At 46.0% G+C, this 17,634-nt stretch overlaps 1 protein-coding gene across 1 annotated transcript in view; it reads right to left on the bottom strand.

Annotated features, from left to right (window-relative positions):
• Positions 1-1,013: 1,013 nt before the first annotated feature.
• Positions 1,014-17,634, bottom strand: part of FOXK1 (forkhead box K1) — a 59,682-nt gene continuing 43,061 nt past the window's right edge. The window contains exons 3-9 of the mRNA XM_054992360.1: positions 12,442-12,598; positions 10,680-10,826; positions 10,392-10,585; positions 8,821-8,987; positions 6,306-6,587; positions 5,504-5,728; positions 1,014-1,528 (exon numbers count right to left, since the gene is read on the bottom strand). Coding sequence (XP_054848335.1) covers positions 1,305-1,528; positions 5,504-5,728; positions 6,306-6,587; positions 8,821-8,987; positions 10,392-10,585; positions 10,680-10,826; positions 12,442-12,598 — 1,396 coding nt within the window. The 3' untranslated portion in view covers positions 1,014-1,304. The remainder of the gene's footprint in view (positions 1,529-5,503; positions 5,729-6,305; positions 6,588-8,820; positions 8,988-10,391; positions 10,586-10,679; positions 10,827-12,441; positions 12,599-17,634) is intronic.

Genomic DNA, 17,634 nt, shown 5'->3' with positions numbered 1-17,634 from the left:
GAGTACCACGTATGAAATTCCAACATCATATGTAGTATGGCTCTTAAAAATTCCACTGTGTACGTAAGTTGGCTTTCCTTTCTAAAAAAGCACATGTAATACATCCCACCCCTTGAGCATGGTTAAAGATCGGAAGCAAGCTTTAGGATCGTGTATTGTTAAAATTGATCATACTTAAGCCAGTGGCCTGCGGGGGGGGGGGGGGTGCGCGCGCACACACACACACACACACACACCCGCCCCCGATCGTTGGTGACGTGACCCTCACCTATGATTTAGAAGATCTGAAGCCATGCTATGAAGCTGCACTCAAAACCTTGGTTGATGTAAACCTTAGCTGAGGTTAATAGAGGGAGAGCAGTTTGGGTTGCTGAAGGGAGATTTGAGCAATAATGAGTATGTCAACAATACATCTGCACTGACCCCCAAGGGTTAATCAATTCTGTTCTTCTATTTTTCTGTTACTGTGTCCCACTCAGTTACCCTGTGGGGGCCCTTGTGTGTCTAAATCTGCAATTTACGGCCAGAACTAGAGATTGTGGTGCATAAAAAAACCAGTGGCATGCCCTTCCAAGGCATCTGATGCAACTTACCTGTATTGTGACGTGCGTTTCCATCCGCTGCTCCCACTATGTAATCAAGTGGGGACTAGGAAACACAACACACCCTTGTCAGGGTGGCACACGGAAGTACTAACTGATAGGAAACATGAGCAGATGTGTGTCTAATCAACGAACCTTCCCAAAATTTCTATTTCCAGCCAAATCTTTTTTTCCCTACCAAAGACATTTGCAGACAGGGTTCCTTGGTATTTTGTTTTGAAGCTTTGAGAGGTGGTGAAAAGACATGCATGTGTACAAGAGAGAAGTTTCAAGGACCAGAAAGCATGTCCCCCATCCCCACAAAGATGCTTCTACCCAGCATCTGTCATATGTTAGCATATACTCCATGTGTTTTTAGGAAAGGGAGAGAGGAGGGAAGAAAATGAATGAAAAACAACACCCCAGCAGTCATACAATCAAAATTATCTGTATTTTCTTTAATCTAAAAGAGGAAGGGTGAAAATTAGATCTCCAAAGTGAAAGACAGAACAGATGCCCAAGTATAGATTGGTGGAGATTCTTCCCCTTTGTTTGGCACCTTGAGATTCTAAGAATGGCTAGTCTGTCCTTTGAACGCTTACTTAAAAAGAGCTTTAAAAATCTCTTTCTGAAAGCTTGAGATGTTACAGTTGCAGTCTTTCCCCCTTTTGACTTTCCCCTCCCTGCCCCCGTGCCGCCTGCCTTGCAGAGCACTTCTGCTTTTCATTCCCCGGCTGCTTGTCCCTGAGGGGCTGTTGAAGTGATGACGCCGGTGGTGGACTGCAAAGGAGCTGCTCCTCGGGACTCTTCGATCCGGGGTCTTTTGACGTCTGGCTCGTTCAGAGGCTCCGCGGCATCTTTAGTCCCAGCCTCACCCACCTGGCTGACGACCACAGGAACGGAGGAACTGGCTTGGGCTGCCAGCAGCTGCAACGGATTTGTGAGGGCTGGGGAAGACACAGAGGAAAAGGTTTTCACATAAATACTGTACAAGCATAAAACGGAGAATGTGCATTTGTCCGACAACCCTCTCAGACAGCCCCAGGTCTACACATCAGCTATCATGTGGGTCTCAGATTACTACTGAGCAAAATGAGGAAAGGGAGGATTTTCAGACAAACAGATTCTCTGTTCTTCCTACTTACCACCATTCACCCATTCATAAAAGGATGTCTGGGCCTAGGGCTTTATAATATACAATGTTTGGCAAACCAAAGGCCAGGCCAATGGTACAAGAAAAAAATATATTTTATTACTCAGTTAAAGTAATTCCAAAATTCCCCATGCCTTTTGCCAAACAGGATTCAGGGGAATCTGTTAGTTTTTCAGTGCTCCTTCAACAGACGTGTAAGATTAATAACACAACAGAAAGCTCAACACCAAAACAGCAGCAGACACAAAATTCATAACTCACAGCACTGATATCACTGAACCGGAAGCTTTTCTGTGACCGTAAAGAACCAGTTAATGCTGTGGTTTGGTGGACCTGCTATCAAGACTCTGCCTCAAGCTATTGCAGGATTCAAAGGAGAGAGGCGGAATGCAACTGCCCAACCTAAGACTCTACCATGATGCAATCTGTTTGGTGTGGTTGAAAGACTGGATGACACTGAAAAACCGCAAACTACTGGCCTTAGAGGGATACAAAAAAATATTCGGATGGCACGCATATCTGTGGTATGACAAAGTAAAAGCAGACTCTATGTTTTTACACCATTATATCCGGAGAAGCCTCTTTACAATTTGGAAGAAGTACAAAAATTACCTACAGGATGGAATCCCCTCCTGGGTGGTTCCATATGAAGTATTAGACCTGAGAACTGTCGATAATGAACAACAGTGTTTAACGTATAAGGAGATAACACGAATAGAATTTTCTAAATTAAGAATTAAGACGCAGGAGGAGCTGTCTCTAAGTTATGATTGGTTTCAATATGGACAGATTAGAGATCTTTATAATTCAGACTGTGTGAAGGGAGGGATAAGAATGGAGAATTCGGAATTAGAGGAGGTAATTTTGCAAGAGGATAAAAAGGAAATCTCTAAGACTTATAAAGTGTTAAAATGGTTTACAGAAGATGAGACAGTTAAAGTTCAAATGGTGAAGTGGGCAATAAATTTTAACAAAGAGAACAATGGAGGCGTGGGAATATTTGTGGAAAAAAACGTTGAAGACCACAACATGCACCAATATTAAAGAGAATGTCTATAAAATGATTTATCGTTGGTATTTGACACCAAAGAAAATTGCGCTAGGGAATTTGAATATGTCTAATAAATGCTGGAAATGTAAAAAGCATGAAGGATCTTTGTATCATATGTGGTGGACTTGTGAGGTAGCTAAGCAGTACTGGGGGGAAATAATAGAAGTAATAAGTGAGATTTTACAATTTCAAGTTAATAAGAACCCAGAACTGCTGCTACTGAACTTGGGAATGGAAGATATTCCAGCACAATATAGGACATTGTTATTTTACATGACAACAGCGGCTAGACTTTTATACGCGCAAAAATGGAAAGTGCAAGAAGTGCCAACTACTGAGGACTGGATTTATAAATTGCTGTACATGGCGGAAATGGACAAAATGACAAGAAAATTGAGAGATCTCGATCCAGGACAGTTTAATATGGATTGGGAGAAGCTGAAACAATATCTGGGGAAAAAATGGGAGGTGGGAGGAGAACTGTGGCAGTTTGAAAATTACTGAAATACAATAAAAGAAGAGAGAAGTGACTCTACCGGGGGGAGGGAATTTAAACAAGAAGTTCTAAGCAATTATTTTATTTGATTACCATATATAGTATTAAACAATAGAGGTGTTATTATAAGAACTATAAGGGTATAAGTTAACCAAATATATTTCTGGCATATAATGGTATAACAGATAAATTATATTTTAAATAGATTGAATATAAGTAATGTGGAAAAGGGAAAGAAGTATATAGTAACATATAGAATATAAGTTAAATTGATTGATTTATATTGAATGTATATAGTGTTATAGAAGCATTTAGAAACATGTGGAGTATGGGTCAAATTGGTTGACCCATATTGACGAGAATGGTGATTAAGTAAGAGAATAGAAAATGGATAAAATGATATATTATTAAAGAATATATGCTAGGAATGTAATAGTTAGCCTTATAAGGTATAAGGGGAAGGGAATAAAGGTAGCATTGTGTTATAATATAATATATAAGCTTAGAAGAGAATGAAAGTACAGGTTTAATAGCATAAAGTAAGTTTGAAATGAGTAAGAAAAAAGATAGACAAGGGGTTGGAAAACTGTTGGAAGTCAACAAAAGGGGGGGGAAAGGGAGGGGGTTAGAATTGAAATTATTTAAAGGGGAATGATTGTATTGAATATTTACATAATTTCTAATCCAATAAAATTAAAAAAAAAAGACTCTGCCTCAAGCTGTTCTTGCCAGACCTAATTTCTTAGTTGAAAAGAAAGAAGACTCAGAGTAGAACTTCCATGGTTAAAGGCAACCACACGAACCTGAAATGGCGGCTAGTCAGAAGTGCCACCCCCCTGCTTGGGTATATAAAACACAAGCCAACCAATGCACATTTATGTGCTTGCACATCCCATTAAAACATACTAAGGATTGCAAGGCGAGAGGGAAATGAAGTTTTCAGCAGTGTAGTAAACAAGACCAAACTGATAAAGCCCTCCAGAGCACAAAAATTTGCCACCACTCAAAGGAAAGCAGCTGCATTTACATGCAGGAGGTTTGCTACTCACTGCTATTTAGAAAACGGTCTACTATATATTGTGACCATTAATTGCTAATTTGCACTTGAGACGCTCGGTCTGAGGTCTCGCGCTCCATCAGACTGGTGAAGCTGCTGAGTAGCTGTCTGTAGGATTTAATTTTTTTTTACCAATACATTTTCAACAACGCATAAATAGAAATGAACCAGCTTTGCGTCAGTGAAATAAAACCAGCTTCTGGAAGATGCCAATGAATTGTACCCAATCGGACCCCAAACAGGAACACAGCAAAACGCCAAGCCAAAGCCGCACCACGCTACTCTCAGTAAAAATGCCAGGTGAGATTTTTATACGAGTTAAGGATCCTCCCCAAACCAAACAGCACACAATTACCACTGCACCTCAGAAGACAGAAACTTAAAGCCCTACTGGGGGCCTTTGGGCGGCGGGGGGATAGAAATACCAGCCTGGATGCTGTCTGAGCACTGCTTATCTGAGGTGCTCTTTCAGCCCTTTCCCAGCCCCACTAAGAGAGGTCCTGCTCTTTCACTGCAGAGGTCAGAAACTGAACCCAGGACCTCATGCTATGTTTCCCCCCCACCCAACTGGAACCATTTCTTTTCCTCATCTCTTACAGCCAGCAATTTGCTTCTGCAGCAGGGAATTCATGACATACCAAATGCAAACAAATAGGCTCTGCACAGAAAGATTTGGACCAGGGTTGCACTCGGTGCAAAATTTCCACTCTGAGGGCAGCCTCTGGACCCATCAGTCCTCCGGCCCTCGTTTCGAAAGCGATTTCTTCACTTTGTGCGGGACTGTCTGTAATCCAGGGCAGGATTTAGTGCAGCGTGCAACTCTTGGCTATTCTTTATTGCCGGCAGATACAAAACAGGTACATATACGTACACTTACATTTCACACAGATTGCAGCATTCACCTTTGCTCGATATGGGACTTTGCCATGTTTCCATGCCACAGAAGTGAAAACGAACTTGTCCTTCTGTGGCAACCAAGCTCCGCAGCAACGCAGGCCTCAAACAAACAACTGTCTGGCATGTTTCATATTTATGTATTTGTGTTATTTATAGTCCACCTTTCTCATTGAGATTCAAAGTGGATTACACAGTGTTGCTGCACAAACTATGTCTTCAAGACAAATTTCAAAAAAGTTTCGGAATTAAAAAGGAGAGCCAGACGTACTGTAAGCACCGCTGGGTATGCTGTTGGTAGGGACGGCGTGCTTCCCGTTTTGGGTCACTGCCCGGACAGGGAGCTGGTGCTGTCCAAGGGTCATGGGTGCTGCTTGTTGGAGAATAGTGACTGTTTGTCCGGGGACACCCTGAGCCATCTGACTGGCAACCGTCTGGATGACTCGGCTGGCAGTGGGTATTGCGGCAAAGGCGATGGCCGGCTTCTCATCCATCCCTACGGAAAAACAAGTTGGCATAAAGTTTGCAAACCACATTTACTTCCTTTTCTTTTTACGCAAAGATAGAAATAAAGAGGGAACCATTATTTTTCTGGCACACAAAAATGGTATTTGATGGAGAAAGCAGTTTCTTCCCCCCCACTCCCCCCGCCCCCCAAACCACTCTCTGTTCCCTCATGTGGATCCACAAATTTTGGCCTCATCAGTCAACCACGGTGTCTAGCAGGACCTTTCTTGCTTCCTGCTCCACAGGAACAAACTAAGTGCATTCCTTTCGTACCTGGTGCATGTGGAGGAGACTGCAGATAGTTTCTGTGCAACACCTCTCCCCCCACTTTGACACGATGCCCACACCACACACCATAAAACCCCCAGATATGGTCACAAATGCATAATTAACTTTCACAAATATTATCTGCAGAGACATTTTGGTAAGGAAGGGGATTATCTTCACAAATAACCTCTGCTGCAAAATGGCTATTCACACACAGCAAGACACTCAACACTTTGTAAAAATATATCCAATTAAGAGCAACAAATAGAAGCTGAGCAGTCCTGCACCTGGCATCCTACCTCGAGGCTCGCCCCCCAAGTCCAAGACTGCTCCACCCGCTTCGTGGGCTCCGCCTGCTGCCCCCTGATTGGTCAGGATGTATCCATTCGCCGAGTTTGCAGATGTGGTCACCACCCTGACCATAGTCACAGTGGGGGCTTGTTGGACGACGTGAATGGCATGGCCAGAAGGCTGCTGAGAAGTCACAATAGAGGCCGGCATGTAGGCGACTGGCTTGGCTACCAAGGCAGATGGCCGAGGAGGGACAGCCATAATGACTGGCTGGGCACTTACAGGTGAACCTGTAAGAAACAATGCATTGACTCTCTGGCAGAAGAAAGGCTTCCATCGATCAAAGCACCTCAGTGTTCACACAAAAGAGAAAAGCTGGTTCTTAGCCAGCACAGCTGCAGAAGAGCGTGGAAGGTTGACAGCAAAGTTTTAGAAACCAGAAAGGGCTGAGCACTACTGACTCAGCTCTCCGTCCCTTCCCATCTAGCTACTTTGTTCCAGCCCATGTCCCTAGCCCCTCTGACCCATATCCTAGCTTAATAACTTCCCTTTCTTTTTGCCCCGCAACCTTGACAGAGAGAGAGAGATACACATCTGGGCAGTCGTATACGTGAAAGAGATCTTGGGGTAAGAGTGGACTGTAAACTGAATATGAGCAGTCAGTGTGATGCGGTGGCAAAAAAGCCCAATTCAATCCTGGGTTGTATCAAAGGGGCCATAGCGTCGAAATCGCAGGAGGTCATAGCCCCTCTCTATACTGCCTTGGTCAGGCCACACCTGGAGTATCGTGTGCAGTTCTGGAGGCCTCACTTCAAAAAGAATGTGGACAAAATCGAGAGGGTGCAGAGGAGAGCGACAAGAATGATCAGGAGTCTGGAGACTGAGCCCTACAAGGAAAGGCTGAGGGCCTCGGGAATGTTTAGTTTGGAGAAGAGGAGGTTGAGGGGGGACATGATTGCTCTCTTTAAATATTTGAAAGGCTGTCATTTGGAGGAGGACAAGGAGCTGTTCCAGTTGCAGCCGAGGGTAGGACCCGAAGCAATGGGCTTAAATTACATGCAGAAAGGGACCGGCTGGATATTAGGAAAAACTTTTTCACGGTCAGAGTAGTTCAAAAGTAGAATCAGCTGCCTAGGGAGGTGGTGAGCTCCCCTTCACTGACAGATTTCAAGAAGAGGCTGGATTAATATTTGTCAGGAATGCTTTAGGCTGATTCTGCATTGGGCAGGGCGTTGGACTAAATGGTCTGTATGGCCCCTTCCAACTCTATGACTCTATGATTCTAGGAGAGAGATCCCATTACTGAAAACAGAACAAATTGCAAACGTGTGTGAATACATTAGGACCATGTGGAAGGAAGGGTTCCTTCATAAACAGTGATCAGGGGAGACCCAGGCCCCTACAGCTGGGGGTCTGGCAAGTGGCTCCTAGGATCCAGGGCCTTCTCTGTCATGGCATCTCCCCCCACCCCCCCTGCCAAAAAAAACCCCAGCTGGTCACTTCACTCCTGTTGCTTAGAAGATCAATTCATAATTTAAAAAAATTATACTGAGAAATTTGCTTCAGTTGTCAGGAGCCAACTGGCTTAGTTCAATATGTGCTTTATTTTAGATGTGGTTAATAGAAAAGGCTACTAAGGCTACTGCATCAATAGTCTAATTTTTTTGGCTTTAAAAAGTGGCATGTGATCACAAGCAATCTCTGTGTAGGCAGCGACTGCCCAAAGAGTCATGGGCCCGCATATAATGCAGCTGGAAAACTGAGCTGGCTGACCTGAGCCCGTATAATGGCCCAGGCTAGCCCGATCTTGTCAGATCTCAGAAGCTAAGCCGTGACAGCCTTTGTTCATACCTGAATGACAGACCCAGGGTTGCTCACTGAAGCAGGCAATAGCAACCTACCTATGAGCATCTCTTGCCTCGAAAATCCTATGGGGTGGCAATAAGTAGGTTGTGACTTGACAGCAATTTACACACACAACACAGGGAGAGAGATGCTGCCCTCTGGTGGCAAAATTGAGAAACTGCATGGCTTAAGACAGGGAAAGAAGATGCCATTTGTTGGTAAAATTTAGAGAGTGCAGAGCGAGCTAAGAAAGGGAAAGGAGATGCTGCCATCAGGTGGAGACATTGAGAAAGTGCATACATAGCTGGGACAGGGAAGCAGGGCTGGTCCCGATTAGTACTTAGCTGGGAGACCACCAAAGAAGTTCAGGGTCGATACACAGAAGTAAGCAATGGCAAGCCCCCTCTGAACAACTCTTGCCTTGAAAACCTTATGAGGTAGCTATAAGTTGGTTGTGACCTGATGGCACTTCCCACCACATATAAATAAATTACCTTGGGAAAGATGACCTAGACATTTTCTTAGAAACACAGCCTGATTTTGAACTAAACACTAAAGCAGGAAGTATTTTTAAAACCCTTAGATGCTTTGAAAGGCCACACGCCTAACAACTATGACTTAGATCCAAGTATACTGACGGACTTCAGCCCCAGTTAAGATGCTCCATTGGCTACTTACCAGGTGCACTTTGTGAATACCGATACTCCGGAACAGAGGCCAGCTTTGAGCCAAAGTCATGGTCATGTGGAATGGGCGAGCCCTCCCTGGACAGGCACTCTGGAGTTTGTAGGCCACTCGAGTGAGGGGACAGCAGGCCAGGATGGGTAGGGGAGGCAGGGGCACTCCTGGAAGCAAAAGAACATGCTGAGTCAACAGCTGCATTCAGTCACTGACTACAGAGACACAAAATAGCAAAGAGTCCAGTAGCACCTCTCTGTACCTCTGTGCTGATGAAGAGAGCTGTGGTTCTCAAAAGCTTATGCTACAGTAAAGTTGGTTAGTCTTAAAGGTGCTACGGGACTCTTTACTATTTTGCGACTACAGACTAACACGCCTGACTCCTCTGAATAAAGACACGCAGCATTAATATTCGTGTTGATGGAGATACGAATCAAGTCGTCAGGATTTTCGCATGCAACCTGCTGTTTACCTTCAGATTCTGGAAAACATCAACTTTTATTTTACAAAGATGAACTTTCTAGTGCTTGCTAGAAGCAAAATCGTGTTACGAAATGGAAGAGCCTCTAAAATCTTCCACTTTTTCCATCAAGCTTTGCTACAATAATGTCAAAATCACGGACCCCAGGCTGGTATTAGCCTCTGGGTGAATACATTATTGGGGGGCGGGGGGTCCGAATTACTTCATTAATTTTGAGTAATGTACAGGGCTTTTTTTCTGGGAAAAGGGGTGGCGGAACTCAGTGGGTTGCCCTCGGAGAAAATGGTCACATGGCTGGTGGCCCCGCCCCCTGATCTCGTCAGAGGGGAGTTGAGATTGCCCTCTGTGCCGGCACGGAGGGCAATCTCAACTCCCCTCTGTCTGGAGATCAGGGGGCGGGGCCACCAGTCATGTGACCATTTTCAAGAGGTTCCGGAACTCCGTTCCCCCTGAAAAAAAGCCCTGGTAATGTATATAAATAAAGAAGGAAAAAGGAGAACTCAATAAGCTTTCTACAGAACCTAAGATCTAATGCTTTGTTGTGAATAATTTTTTTTGCTGAAAAAAACAACCTAATCTCAACCACAGAAAGGCTCTGAGCGCCGGGCTGCAAAGCTCTTTGTCAGCAGCCCCAGACTGACATACCACAGGCTCAATCACAATTCTACGTTGTCACAGGACAACAGTTAACGTTAACCCAGTTTCCCCTGTAAGTAGGGCCTTCAAACTCTGGTTAAAGGGAAACCTGCAATTAAGGCGAATGGCGGTTCCAGCTGGTACGGATATAAAGCAAGTTGCGACATAGAGGGGGCGAGGGGAGGGTTTGGGCCAGACTGCAAGTGTGCTTCCCATTCATTTTGCAAGCCACACTGCCAGCTTCTCCACTGGGCTAACAGGAACCTCATCACACACCTTGTTGTTCACTGATTCAACTGCAAGCTCCTTCCCCATCCTCAGTGCCTGACTGCATATAACAAAATTTGCTTCATGCATGAATTCTGCAGACTGCCTCTGGATTATACAACTGGAATTGCCTTTGCATGGCCAAATGGATGTCCCCGCCACTGCTCTACCATCGAGCTGAACTTACCGAGAAGAGAGAGGTCCGAAGGGGGTTCGAAAGCAGGACACACCCCTCTGTCTCCGTTTTCGGAATGCCTGCTCCACCAGTTTGGCTTCTGAGGTGGGATCTATCCGCCAGAAAGAGCCTTTCCCAGGCTCCTCTTGAGAACGTGGGACTTTAATAAAATAACGGTTCAGGGAAAGGTTGTGCCGAATGGAATTCTGCGGGGAACAGAAGTACAGAGGTCGTCATCCCAAAGCACGGGCTTTTAAGCCAGCGAACAAGCTGTACCTCTCTGTGGTGTAAAACACTCACCTGCCAACCTTTATCAGCTGTCCTGTAGTACGGATAATGCTTAGTGATATGGGCGTAGATACCACTTAGTGTTAATTGCCTGTCCTGGGCCGACGAGATAGCTTGAACAATTAGCTGAGCGTAGGAATAGGGTGGCTTGGACTCATCCTACAGACAGGCAACACAAACACAGACACACACAAGGGAGTTTTTAGCGGCTTCACAGTTCATTAATAATTTAGGCCAGAGCTTGTCTAACAAGGTAAAAGCCAGCTTGGCAGATGCCTTTCAAGGTAAAGTGTAACAGAAGTGGCATTTTCCACAGAAAGTCCCCAGTCAGGCCGCATCCTGTTACTTGATTCCCTTTAGCCTTAAAGGCATGACCAAACAGCCCCAGGTGGAGGGATTCTTCAAGGAGGGGGAGGTGTTTTTAACAAGGATGCCACGTAAACACTTCCGTGGATGGAGAAGAGGCTGCTAAAATCCTCACCTTCAAAACAGTAAGGAATTTCCCTGCAAAGCAGTCCCTGGTGCTGCTGTGGCTCTCATCATTTGCCTTGCAGCGGCTGTTTGGGAGCCTCAGTCCATAAATTCTGACTGGTCATCCCTGTGGTCCCCACAGCCTTGCTTCTGCTTTCCTTTCCGGGAAAGAGGCTTGTGGGAGGGGGTGTGTGAAGCCCCCAGGGTCGGGGTCTGCTTCTCCACCTGGTCATTCCATCCATCTCCTCCAACAGGCAGACCCAGGGGGACAGGTAAGTTAGTGGCTTATTGCTGTTTTCAAAAATAACAGACCCCAGGTTCAAACACCTGATTACAGCCTGAAGGTTGACTTAGCCCTTATCCTCTCCACCTGTCTCTCCATGAAGGCTCTGGTCCCACCCCCAGGCCTGGGCTCCCACCCAAGATTCTTAACTGGGGCCTCTGGCCAAGGTTAGGCAGGGAGGCAGCCAGGGTTTCAGAGAGGAACTATTGCTCTCCCGGTCAGGAACGCTGCCTCCCTTGTCCCTTCTGGCCTCTTAGGCCTTGCCAGCTGTCTCCCTGTCCATTTCAACCATCTCTCCTCCTCTCCCCTGGCCTTTTATTCCCCCTTCCTTCGGCCCTGTCTAGTCCCCTGCCCTACACGAGTAGGCCTTAGCTGGCTGTCTTTGCCCCACCTGCTCTTAGAGCTCAATTCCACCTTTCCCTATTAGATAACGCACACAGCTAGTCTTAGGGCTGTTGCCAGGTTCCTCTTCTACATCCCGCACCCAGGGAGACTCACTCTTAAGTTCCTGACCTGGTAGTCTCTGTCACATGACAGGTATTCAGGACTAGATATTGTCTATCACTTCATATAAAACCCGATGCAAAGTCATATGCAGTTTAAGTCTCTCCGGCTCACTATTTTGAAATTTCTGCAATGTTCATGGGATGTGCAATAGTGGGGCAAACACAGCGTGCAAACAATCTGCCCTCTTCAGTGATTTTCTTACAGGCACGGCACCTTGGAATTTATGGTAGAAAATCAGGAAACCGTAGATTTCAAGCACCCTTGCCATTCAGTCCCTTCCCCAAGGAAAGCTTCAATTATTGTGACAGTAAGGCATCAAAGAGAGAAAGCCACTCTTGCCTGGGTGAGTGTCCAGACGGTGTCCCAGCAATTTACTCACAAGGCTTTTGAAGCACACCAAGGAGCCCCCCGTGACACTCTAACAGAGATCCTGCCACCAAAACAGGTTATTATACATTAACACGGACGTTTCCCTTTGCAAGAGAGTGGAAGGAGAGGCAACGTTTCTCGCACCTTCGGGCTGTCCCCGCCGGATGCATCCACCTGCTGCTCCGACGTAGCCTTTGCAGCATATTCCGCAACCAACTGCAGGTCCGAGGTAATATTCTGAACAAAGCGATACCCTGAGGAACCAGCCCCACGAGGGCTGGCGGGGCAGGAGTTGGGAACACTGGTGGGGAAGCAGAAAAGAGTTATTTGTTAATTCTGCACCGGCATCCTTAACAGGCACGAGCCAAATGAAAGACACGGGTAACTGAGAGCCACTTCACCCTTCACCACAGCGGCTGTGTTTCGCCACTTCATAAATTAAGACTGATCAACTAAAAAGCATTTTTCTTGGCTATTAAAAAGCCCCGGTTAACAGCATTTAAAGACGTTATTTTTTCCAACTAATGCCTTAACGAAAACAGTAACGAAAGGCATTCCTTTAGGTGCAACAGAAGGAGGAATGCCTCTTCTAAGATGTGTACTGCAAACAAACTACTTTTGACCCCTTTAGACCTACCAGCTTTTCATAGCACACATTGAGCCAGCGAATAAGAATGACCCAAACTGACTGGACTGATGGGCTAACATTTCCTTACCTGAAACATCTTTCCTACATTACATTTTCTTTGTATACATAAACACACAAAAAGGTGATGTGTAACTACGATGTGACAGTCAAAAGCCTGTTTAAGTGACCACTCAGTGGCACAGCCTGGTCACCTGCTGCATGCCACGTGCAAGACTGCCCCAAGCCCTCTACAAAACAAGGAGCTGCTAAATCCATTCTCGGGGCTTAAGAAGAATCTCCTTGGACAGCTGGCCATTTTAAAATGATTTTTGCCTTCATTCATTGGCATATTGTGCACACCGCCCAATCAAATGCTTCCCATACTTAAACACATCAGTAGTTAATGCGTGGCACAGGGTGGGACCCGGGTTCAAACCCCCACTCTGCCACGAACCTCAAAGTGTAGCAACTGGGCCACCAAACCCTCTCAGCTTAATCTACCTCACAAGATGGAGACAAGTCTAAACGAGTGTATTGGTGAACAAATCCTGTATGCCACTTCCAAGTCCTTGGAGGAATGGCAGGATAAAATCTAACAAACCAACCCGCCCTGTAAGTCATTTCCTATACCCTGTAGCAGGGCTTTTTTTCCGGGAAAAGAGGAGGTGGAACTCAGGACCGCACAATGACGTCACTTTGGGTCAGCTGGAACAAGGGGGGAGTTTTTTTAAAGTTTAAATTGCCCACATCGAAAATGGCCACATGGCCGGTGGCCCCGCCCCCTGATCTCCAGACAGAGGGGAGTTTAGATTGCCCTCTGCACCACTGGCCATTTTGTAGAATTGCTGGAACTCTGTTCCGCCGCGTTCCAGCTGAAAAAAAGCTCTGCCTGGTAGTATCACAACATGGACAGCCAATACTAGTCTTCTCAGCCAGCACCAAGTACAATAACAGCCTTGGAGAGAGTTCTACCTACTGCTTCGTAAGGACCAATACCCAGGTTCCGCAGCACACCACAGCCCTGCATGTTGCTACTGCAGAGGGTGAGCAATAAGCTCTCTGTATGAGCAAGCCAAGTAAAAAGCAAATGGTTATTCTTCCCCCTTGTCTACTCCAAGCATTAGGTTTTACCATTACCTGCCCTTAATCTCACTCGTTCACGCTGACTCAAGGCCTGTTGAGGGATGCATCAGAGCCAAAGAGAAAGGGACCACGCTGTGGCAGTCGCTACAGAGATGCACTGCAATGCTGACCGCGACAGCGAGGAGAAAGACACAGTGTTCGGCAGCAGCCATCGGGGAGGACAGCTGTGTACACCCTGCAGCTGGAAAGACGAGTTAGGAGGAGTCCAGCCAAGCCACCTCTCTGAATTTATTGACGAAGCTGGCAAAAGAGATGCCCTGCTTGGGGATCCTTTCCTAAAATATTTAAATGATCGTGTTGCCAACAGATGCCAGCTGCTGTAGCATAGTGGTTAAGTGGCTGGGCTGTGAGTCAGCACTCTGCTGCCTCACATCTTACTACTGCCATGAGTTCAGCAGGTGGCCTTGGGCGAGCCACTCCTCTCAGCCCAGCTCCCCAGCTGCATTGTGGGGATAACAGTAACACTGACTTTGTTCACCGTTCTGAGTGGGGCACTGATCTGTCTAGAAGAGTGGTATATAAGTGCAATTGTTGTTGCTATTATTATTGTTACGGTGCAGGAGGAGGCATGGTGCAGGTACCCTCACGGGTTTCCTACTCTGTGGGTCCCAAAGTAGCTTGAATAGGAGGCTGCTTCTGGAGAAAAGGCAGGGGGTTCTTCGGGCATGTCGGGAACATCGGGAGCATCCCTCTTCTTCTGAGGAGTGTAGAAGACTCAGTTAGAAGAAGAGCCACAAGATGGCACTCTTGGCACAAGTTAAAAATCAGGGAGGGGGGTAGAGAAGGCGCTTGCATCTTTTGGACCAAGCCTGAGCAGCTATGCCTCACGAGAATGAAAAGCACCTGAAGGCTAATGATGAAATAACTTTGATTTCAGGAAGATAAGAATACTTTCAGGAGGACTGTGTAAAGGGTCATATGTCAAGCTATTGTCTTTGACTCTTTCCATGCGGTATGTGCGCCACGAGCACCCCCGCAGTGGCGTCCCAAGCAGAATCTGAACAGAAGTCTACGGCTGTACAGGCTGCACGATCCTAGTCCCCAAGTTCATGCAATGCAGAGCCTCAAATCTACTGCCACTTAGGTTCATCCACCAAATTTGTGAGACTGCAGAATTGTGCAACACACACAACAAGAATCCCCCTCCTTATACATGCTGAGGCTCCTGGCCAAAAAGCAGCATTTAGATTAATAAAAACACAACAAGATAAATGAAGGACCAGGCCTTAGATCTAGGACAGGCCAACAGGTGCAGCTGTGGAAAAAAATGAATTGTGCCTTTGGATTGGAAGATGAATTGTCCCTGCCAATTTACTGCTTGACAGGACCAGATATTTTCTGTCTCCCCATCCATTACCAAAAGGGTAAGATTTTCAAAGTTCACAAAAGTGGTCAAAATTGCAAATTACAATTTTCTTTAATATTAAAAAGAGACGCACTCACATTAAAAGCTTTCCCAGGGTGCAGATGTGCCTAATTTGTAGTCCTGGGAATGAATACGCTCCCCCCTCCTCATTTCCATTAATGTATTAAGTATTATCTCTCAAAATAGACAAAAACAGATAAAATCTCAACATCTGAAAGGCATCAACATCTTAATAAACTTAAATCAGAGCAACATCTGTTGAGGATGTGCAAATATATCAATGCAGTTTTTAATACATCAGATTTCTAGGCAATACGTTATTTGTTCCAAATGTTGTAAAACCATCAACATCAGTCTAGGTTCTAGAAGCAGAAAGGGCCCGTACACTATGAATTACACTGACAAAATGACAGCAACAACAATAAAACTGAGACAAAAGTGTTGAAAGTTGCATGCTTCTTTTACCATTTTAAGCACATCATTTTTCCCACAATGAATCATGTGAGAGAACTTCTTATCCCCATTTCAGAGATGCAAAACTAAGGCAGAGAGACAGTGGCTGTAAGCCAACGCATACTTAGGGCCAGAGCTTTTTTTCTGGGAAAAGAGGTGGTGGAACTCAGTGGGTTGCCCGCGGAGAAAATGGTCACATGGCTGGTGGCCCCGCCCCCTGATCTCCAGACAGAGGGGAGTTTAGATGGCCCTCCGCGCCACTGAGCGGCGCGGAGTGCCATCTCAACTCCCCTCTGTCTGGAGATCAGGGGGCGGGGCCACCAGCCATGTGACCATTTTCAAGCGGTTCTGGAACTCCGTTCCCCCGCGTTCCCCCTGAAAAAAAGCCCTGCTTAGGGCTGTTTAAGGAAACCTATGATGTTCAGGCCATAGTTTTCTCCAGTAGCTTGTGGCCAGTGACTTGCTCAAAGACATCAGCAAATCTAAGCAGGGGCAGAGGCCTAGAAATACATGGAGAATTCTCTGGCGAAGCCACTCAAGTGACCGCTGGAGGGGTGCTCAAGAAGGAGGGCGCTGAAGCACAACAGGGGCTCAGTTTTGCTCCTCAACCCTCACTGGCACAGGAGGTGAAGGATGTACCTCACTTGGGGCAACAAAATATCTTGCACTAAGCCTGTCTGCATAGAGGAGATCAAACTGCGGCCATAGGAGAACTGAGTCTGGAGCCTTTGCCCACCCTACACAAGTAAAAGCAAAGGAAGGATAACCCAAGCAATCTGCACTTAGACCTCAAGCTGAAGTTGATATTTCTGTCCTCCTTTTATTTTTTATGTCTCAAAATCACTGATCCCTCCCCCCCCCCCATTTACAGTGAGCATCAGAATAAGTTTCGTTTTTGTATTTCTCATGCATAAGCCACGCAGTCGTCCTATGGTCCTCAAAGGAAGCGACCAGATGTTTGGCACAGCTGCCACTGTAATGTTGGCAGAGCACCTTGGGTGGATTCCAGGCTGTGGCCACCATCTACTCTACATCGCCTGCTTAGTTATGCAAGTAAAAGGTACCAAGTGACACAGGATTCAAGCTTACAGATATGAGTAGGCCACAACCACATTTCTCCAATAGTAAAGCTCTTTGAAAAGGGACTGTGGCTCAGTGGCAGATCATAGGCTTTATGCCCAGAGGGATCCAGGCTCAATCCCTGTCCCCTGCAGTCTTCGGCAACAGCTGGCAAGGAAGATCTTCCTCTGCCCAAGACACCAGGGAGCCACTGCTAGTCAGGCCACAGCAGGCTGGGTGGACTCACAGTTTGACTCGGTATTAAGTCAACTTTGCACCTTCAAGGCATATGTGCACAGGACAGATTAAATCTTTTAAAGTGGGGGTGGTTTTGGAGGCAGTGCAGCTGTGGTGTTTATTGAATTCCATTTATATCTCACCCTCACCCTATATTAAAGGAACTTTAATATATAACAACAACAACAACAACAACTGTGCCTATATACCACTCTTCCAGACAGATTAGTGTCTCACCCAGAGTGGCGAACAAGTTAGTGTTATTATTATCCCCACAATACATCTGGGGAACTGAGGCTGAGAGGCGTGGCTTGCCCAAGGGCACCTATTGAGCTCATGGCAGTAGTGGGATTCTAACCAGTAAAGTGCTGATTCGCAGCCGAACCACTTAACCACTATGCCACAGCAGCTCTCCATGTTTACTTTACGTTTCTGCTGCTCGCAGCATCAT

The sequence above is a fragment of the Eublepharis macularius genome, chromosome 12 (assembly GCF_028583425.1).
Source record: "Eublepharis macularius isolate TG4126 chromosome 12, MPM_Emac_v1.0, whole genome shotgun sequence".
Lineage (NCBI taxonomy): Eukaryota > Metazoa > Chordata > Lepidosauria > Squamata > Eublepharidae > Eublepharis > Eublepharis macularius.
Note: the sequence above shows the minus strand (reverse complement) of the source record. Positions and strands in the feature narration are given on the sequence as shown.